The sequence below is a fragment of the Coffea arabica genome, chromosome 4e (assembly GCF_036785885.1).
Source record: "Coffea arabica cultivar ET-39 chromosome 4e, Coffea Arabica ET-39 HiFi, whole genome shotgun sequence".
NCBI lineage: Eukaryota > Viridiplantae > Streptophyta > Magnoliopsida > Gentianales > Rubiaceae > Coffea > Coffea arabica.
Window position 1 is genome coordinate 35358036 of NC_092317.1, and position 7787 is coordinate 35365822.

Genomic DNA, 7787 nt, shown 5'->3' on the forward strand with positions numbered 1-7787 from the left:
CAAATAAAAGGGAATTTTAAGAAAAAAATATAAGGAAATTTTCCAGTCGTCACACTCTCTCCCCCTTAAAGAAATTTCGTCCTCAAAATTTTCTTACCACCAGGATCTATAAAAACCTACGTTAAATGGCAGATCGTATCTTCTACGTTTTCAGACGAGTCAAGGACCTGATGTTGCTCCCGGGAATACACCCGAGCCGACACCTTCATTCCAGTTCCTTCCCCTTTCGACGGTCCAGGGTTGGTCTTGGTCGATTGCTGAGTCCCTTTTCCTTCCCGTAATAGAACTGGACAATTAGCAATCCAATGCTTGGTACTCCCACATCGCAGGCATTCTCCCCCTCTTTTCCAACAACTCTCCTCAGTATGGTTGATTTTTCCACAATAGCCACAAGATAAGTGGAGGATTGAGGTTTGTTCTCCTTGTGAGACAGTCTTCATTTGTCCTCCTCCACTTGGGGCTCCTCTCGGAGTATCTTCTTTAGATGTCCCCAAAATTTTCACACCACTAGCTCCTCGACCTACCTTAAAGAGTGGCCTACCTCGATCACCTTGTTCTTGACTTTGACTTTCACTAGGTGCACTCCTTTTCTTTGCATGGAAGCCCTTCACTTGTGCCCTTGCAGTTTCTATCCTTTGGGCTTTCTCCAGATCCTTCGTAAAAGTATTAATTTGTGCCATTGCTAAAACCTCTTCAGGAATCCCTTCGTATTGCCTTTTCAGTGCTATGTTCTCGTACAATAGCTCAATTTTCTCCGAATATTCATGTTTCCATCGCCCTTCCCAATACTCGGCTAGTTTCTTTTGGACCTCTATTTCATTTTGAAGAATCTTAATTTCCTTATATATATCAACCAAATGTGTCATCTCATAGATTCCCTGGGACTCAAGTGATAGCCTGCCGGGCAGATCAATGGATCAGAGAAGTAACTAAGTGCAAGTGGCAATCTAACCATATAACTGAAGTTCCTTAACTCCCAATCCAACCACGGAAGATCAAATGAAACGGATGGGAAAGTAGAACATAATTAGGGCAATATCTTAAAATACTATGCCACGTATTACATATGTACATAACGAAACCTTAAAGCATACCTCACACATCAAAAGTTTTAAACCTTATGCCACATCCGTGTTTTAACAATCTCTCTACCTAATTCAAAAACTTTCACTCTCGGTACAATAATGATCAAACCAAGTTCATACGTTGACAGTAGTGAATAGGTATCAAGGAAGTATAAACAAGGGTAGTTCATCGAGAACCAAGCTACGAGTATCAAATGTCCAAAGCGAGGTATAGATACCTATATCGTTGTAGTCAGACCATCTCGAATCAAGTAAACACTTTTCTAGTCCTCACGTTCATAAAAAAAAATTAGGTCTTCAGTGCGAATTTCTTGATATATACTACAACCTAATCATCCTCTAAAGGAACCCTAGCCAGACTATTACTCGATTCATCCATGATAACACTTCTAGATCCAATCCCCTCTATCAGTCTATTTACTAAGTCAAATGATAAAAAATGGATTTCGCCACTGCCACGAATCCGGCCAGCAATCCAGCCGGAAATCCGGCCAGATCTTGGCCGGATTGTGATGTGGCACCTCAGCAGCCAGGTTTGACCGGCTGTTTTCCAACGTTCTTGTCTTGCTTTTGGCTGATATTTCTCTTATTTCTTTCCTTGGCTTGGCCGAACCATTTGAGAGGGAGAACAAGAGAGGAAAACTCCATTTTTTTTCCTTTGATATCCTTCACCAAAACTTGAAATTTCACCGTTAGTTTTGCAATCTGTTCAATACAAGTGCTCACTAAGGAGGTTTAAAGCTATTGGTGGAGTTGTTTTGGAGGAGGAAGCACTAAACCACCAATTTTCTTGAGGTTTAAAGGTATCTTGCCAAGAGCTTCCTATCTACTTCAATTGATTGTTACTTGGTGGATTAGAGATGTTATATATGCTATTTTGTGGAAGGTTTCATGGATTGTAGTAGAGTTTTGATAAATTTCATAGTTATTGGTGATTTTCTAATTTTATATGATAATTATGGTTGGTCGTGGAATGATCGCTTGAGATAGTATAAAATGGAGCTTTTATGTGTTAATTGTGGGTTGTTGCGGAAATTCCAACTTGTGTAGGTCAATTTCAGTTTTAGGGTTTTGAATTGGGGCTTAATTGTGATTGGTTTTGGAGCTATCAATTGGCTCATATTGAAGGGGCATTGTGGCCTAATTAGATGTGTGGTGTATATTATGATTCGTATGTGTAATTGTGGTTATATGCAAAGGTTAGTTTAGAAGTGTAATTTCAGTTTTATCTTGTTTCTGGACTCACCTTGGACTACAAATTTATCCATGTTTTAGACCGAACCAGCTATTGGACAAAACATGAAAGTTGTAGAGATTTGAGTTAGCTATCTACCTGCAAAATTTTAGATCGATTGGAGTACTGTAACCTATGAAATGACCAAAATACCCTTGACTGCCCTTAAGCCCTGTTTCATGGACAGTTTCCATTTTTTCTCTAAGATCTCGGTTTTTGACCATGAATATGTATGATTTGGCTTTGGAGGTCTTCATAAGAAATGTTGGTATATGTCTTAGTTTTGTAACTCCATAAGATTCGTTTCAATCCGATAAGTGTAGCTGCAATTGTGATTAAAATGCCAAAAGGTGATAGGAACTTGGTGATTTTAGAATTTCTTTTGCTTGACATGATATTTGTGATCTAGGGCTTGGACCTGAGCAAGGAAATTGTCTATGATGAATGAGGTTCATGAGGTATGGTTGGTGAGTGATTCCACAACTATTTTCAAAGTGACTTTTCGAACTAATTCTTGCATTGGTTACTCGATTGCATGTCATTTGTGTTTGTGTGTGTGCCGTGACACGATTTGGCTCCATTGAGTTCTTGGGAAATCTTGTGCTTAGAACCCACATCTCTCCACTGTTTAACTGGAGCACCGATGGCTCCCTTGTACTATTTGACTTACTGAATCTATTTGAGCGTTAGAGTTCTAAGTACGATGATTTCACTAGCTCACAAGAGCGATATACGTACATTTTATCACTGATTCATGACATCATCTAAATGCATTATTGTGGAACTGGTTGATTACTGATTTTACCGGACACTCACTGAGCTTCTAGCTCACCCTAAAAATAATTTTCTCCCCACGGGGTTCGAGGCAAAAAAAACACTTGTATTAAGTTCTTCGTGTGACTAGATGGATTATCTCCTGTATAGTTTGAGTTTTAGATTCATCTTGTGTAATAGTTGGGATTGTGTGAATGTTTGGAATTGAACGAATGTATGTGTACGTTCCACGCTTGGGAACTAGTTTTCGCTTCGCTTGATATGTAATTCATGGAGGCATTGATGTATTATTTGAGATGTACCTTGTAAGTTTTCGATTCACTTGTTGTATATAATTCGTGGAGCTTTTGAAGATGTAATATTTGAGATGGGCCTTGTACGTTATTTGACCAAATTGTATTTAATTGAGGACTGTAGTGAGTGAGTGAGTCCTGGCGAGAGTTGGGCAGGCTATCCGCCGAACCCTTTGGTCCTCTGGCAAGGCATGCCTGTTATGTTATCAAGCACCGCCAGGGATGAACTTTTGAACTGAGCCTCTCTGGTGGGGCATTGCTTGTTGTGTTATCAAGCACTGCCATTCTTCTGGCGAGGTATGCCTGTTGTGTTGTCCAGCACCACCAGGGATGAAATTCCTGAGCTAAGACTCTCTGGTGAAATATAGCCGTTGTGCTAGCTTGTTGTGTTGTCCAGCACCGCCAGGAGGAAATTTTCCGATTTGAGACTACGCTATGTCCTGAATTTTCCGTTTAATTCCAACTCAGGGCTAGTTGGTTGAACCGAGCCCTTTTGTCTATTCTCTTTGGTTACTTGTTTAGCTATCTGTTGGCCCGTTACAAAGTGAGAAGTGGGATTAGAGTGATTCGTAGTACTCGACTGACTTTCAAGGACTATTCTGATCTGATTAGTATAAGTTGGAATGTCGAGGACGACATTCTTTTAAGGGTGGAAGTTTGTGACGCCCGAAAGAAGAAGAAAATGACATTTCTGCTGAACAGTGAGAATCCGGCCGGAAATCCGACCAGTTCTTGGCCGGATTCTTGGTCAGATTGGAAGGGATTTTGGATTTCGCCATTGCCACGAATCCAGCCGGAAATCCTGCCAGATCTTGGCCGGATTTTTGGTCGGATTGGAAGGGATTTTGGAAAAAATTTGGATTTCGCCACTGCCACGAATCCAACCGGAAATCCGGCCAGATCTTTGCCGGATTGTGACGTGGCACCTCGGCAGCCAACTTTGACTGGCTATTTTTCCTTCATTCTTATCTTGGTTCTTAGCTGATATTTCTCTCATTTCTTCACCTTCTTGGCCGGCACTTTGAGGAGCAAAATAAGAGAGAAAGTTCTTCAATTTCTTGCTCAATCTTGAGTTTTAATCCTTAGTTTTGTAATCTATTCTATACAAGTGCTCACTAAGGAGGTTTAAAGCTATTGGCGGAGTTGTTTTGGAGGAGGAAGCACTAAGCTACCAATTTTCTTAAGGTTTGAAGGTATCTTGCTAAGAACTTCTTATCTACTTCAATTGATTGTTAATTGGTGGATTAGAGATGTTATATATGCTATTTTGTGGATGATTTCATGATTTTAAATAGAGTTTGACAAATTTCTGATTTTTTAGTGAATTTTCTGATTTTAGATGACAATTGTTGGTTGGTCATGGAATGATAGCTTGATATGGTGTCAAATGGTGCCTTTGTGGGTTAGTTGTGGTTGTTTACGGAAAATTTCAGATTTGTACGAAAAATTTCAGTTTTAGGGTTTCAAATTTGGGGCTTTCTTATGGTTGGTTATTGAGCTCTTAATTGGTTAAGATTTAAGGGTATTGTGGCCCTAATTAAGTGTGTTTTATAGTCTATGATTTGTATGTGTAATTGTGATTGAATTGAGATGTGATTGGTAATGTATTGTAGGATGGAAAATAAGTAAGGGGAAGTGCTTTCCAATCTTTGAGAGCATTGGATTGCTTTGAGTGAGTGGGCTCCTGGTAGAAATGAAAGGCTTGGACTTGAACAAGGCAATGTCTGTGATGGATGGTTCCTGAGCTGTGGTTGGTGAGTGATTCCACAACTATTTTCAAAGTTACTTTTCGAACTAATTCTGGCATTGGTTACTCGATTGCATATCATTTGTGTTTGTGTGTGTGCCATGACATGATTTGCCTCTATTGAGTTCTTGGAAAATCTTGTGTTTAGAACCAACATCTCCACTGTTTATCTGGAGCACCGATGGCTCCCATGTACTGTTTGACTTACTGAATCTATTTGGGCGTTGGAGTTCTAAGTACGATGATTTCACTAGCTCACAAGAGCAATAAACGTACATTTGATCATTGATTCATAATCTCAATTAAACGCATTATTGTGAAACTGGTGGATTACCGATTTTGGGGTGAGCTTTTAACTCACCCCAAAAATAATTTTCTCCCCACAGGGCTCGAGGCAAAGGAAGCGCTTGTATTACGTTTTTCGCGTGACTGGATGGATTATCTCATGTATAGTTTGAATTTGGGATTGTATGAATGTTTGGAATTGAATGGATGTATGTGTATGTTCCACGCTTGGGAACTAGTTTTCGCTTCGCTTCATATGTAATTCATGGAGGATTTGATGTATTATTTGAGATGTACCTTGTACGTTATTTGAGCACGGAAGTAAGTGAGTGAGTCCCGGCGAGAGCTGAGCAGGCGGTCTGCCGAACCCTTTGGTTCGCCTTAGGGGGAGGTGGGGCTGTCACATTGTAGCTGGTCAAATAACTTTTCAATGTGGGGCAAAGGATATTTATTCTTAATGGTCACTGCATTCAACCCTCGATAATCAATGCACAACCTCAAGCTTCCGTCCTTCTTTTTGACAAAAAGCACTGGAGCGCCCCAAGGTGACTTGCTCTCATGTATAAATCCCCGTTCTAGCAAGTCTTGCAATTGAAATTTCAACTCCTTAAGTTTTGCGGGCGCCATTTGATAACAAATTTTTGAGATGGGAGTAGTTTCGGGTGCTAGATCAATCTTAACTCGATTTCTCTCTCGAATGGCAATGACAGCAATTCATCCGGGAATATATCTAGATATTCACTTATCACCGGCATATCTTCTAGTTTCATCTTTTCTCCTGGGGTGTTAACTAGAAAGGCTAGATACCCTCGTGCCCCATTACTTAGCAATTTTCTAGCTCTAATTCCTGAAATAAGAACAAATGACGCTAAAATACCCCTCACATCTAGTTTTAAGGTCACCTCACCAGGTATGCAAAAGTCAACCACCTTTGTTCGACAATCTACCAGAACATGATAACGAGCTAGCCAATCAATTCCTATAATAACGTCATAGCCATTAATGCCTAGACTTATATGGTCAACTACCAATTTTCGCTTACCAATCCAATTGTCACAGTTTCTATACACCTCAGTAGCAAGTAAGGATTGGTTACCCGTAGGTGTTTTTACTTCTAAGTCATATGGTAGCTTCTCGGCTTTCACATCAATTCCATACACAAATGTGGGGTTGACAAAAGACTGCGTGACACCAGGGTCTATCAAAATTTTCGCCAAACGATGAAAAATAGGAATCGTACCTTCTATTACCTCCGATGGTTCAGGTATCGATTGTTGGTCTAAGGCGTACACTTTGGCTGGTACCCTTGGCCTGGTCCCTCCTACATTGGTTGGTTTAGGGTTTGATTTGCCAGCTAGCTGGGTATCACTAATCAGTGGACAATTGGCAATCTGGTGCTCAATACTTTCGCACCGTAAGCACTTTCGAGCCTTTCGCCAACAACTATCCTCAATGTGGTTGGATTTCTCACAGTAACCATAAGACACTCGAGGGTGAATGTCTGGTTTCCCTGTGAGGCACCTCTCGCCTGACCCTTCCACCTGGGGCTCCTCTCGGAGTAACTCCCCTAGATGTCCCTGACATTCTTCTACCGCTAGCTCCTCGACCCACTTTAGGAGGTGGCATACCCCGATCATCTTGTACCTGTCCCTGACTTCCATTAGGTGCACCCCTCTTCTTTGCATGAAAGGCCTTCACCGTGCCCTTATAATTTCTATCCTTTCGACTTTCTCCTGAATATCCGTGAAGGTATTAATTTGTGCCGCCGCCAAGACTTCTTGTATTTCAACATTTAGTCCCTGTACAAACCACCTCACCCTCCTTTGCTCCTAGCTATCAATTCGGGAGTAAATTTAGATAATTTAGTGAATTGAGTCTCATACTCAGATACACTTAGAGTTCCTTGACGGAATTTAATAAAATCGTCCTCCCTCTTCTCCTGGACTATCGGTGGGAGATATTTCTCATTAAACTTTCACATGAATTTCAACCAGGTCCATGTTGTCCCCTCTCTCTCCCACTTAGCCCTAATTTCATTCCACCAAGCTCTGGCTGGTCCCTCAAATTGAAATAAAGCAAAATGCACCTGCCTTTCCTCCGTATAATTCAAGGTAGCGAAAATATTGATCATCGTCTCCAGCCATCTCTTGGCTATCTCAGGGTCTGGTCCTCCAAGAAACTTAGGAGGATAAAACTTTTGGAATCACTCTAGGGCCATATCTTCCCCTATTTCAGGGTCCCTAGGCTGATTAACAGGGACTTGACCCTACTGCTCTACCAATCGAGCGAGAATATTGGTCATTTGCTGAATTGCCGTTACCACCTGATCCCCTCCCTATGCTCAGGGTCCGGTTGTGGCTCAACCGTTG

The 7787-nt window shown here is 41.1% G+C and overlaps 1 protein-coding gene across 1 annotated transcript; it reads right to left on the reverse strand.

Annotated features, from left to right (window-relative positions):
- Positions 1-6083: 6083 nt before the first annotated feature.
- On the reverse strand, positions 6084-7079 carry LOC140005592 (uncharacterized). The gene has a single exon (XM_072046599.1). The coding sequence runs from the start codon at positions 7077-7079 to the stop codon at positions 6084-6086; it is 996 nt and encodes a 331-aa protein (XP_071902700.1).
- Positions 7080-7787: the final 708 nt, after the last annotated feature.

Excerpts from the sequence above, each read along its gene's own strand:
- LOC140005592 (XM_072046599.1), bottom strand. The coding sequence starts at position 7,079 with ATGGAAGTCAGGGACAGGTACAAGATGATCGGGGTATGCCACCTCCTA.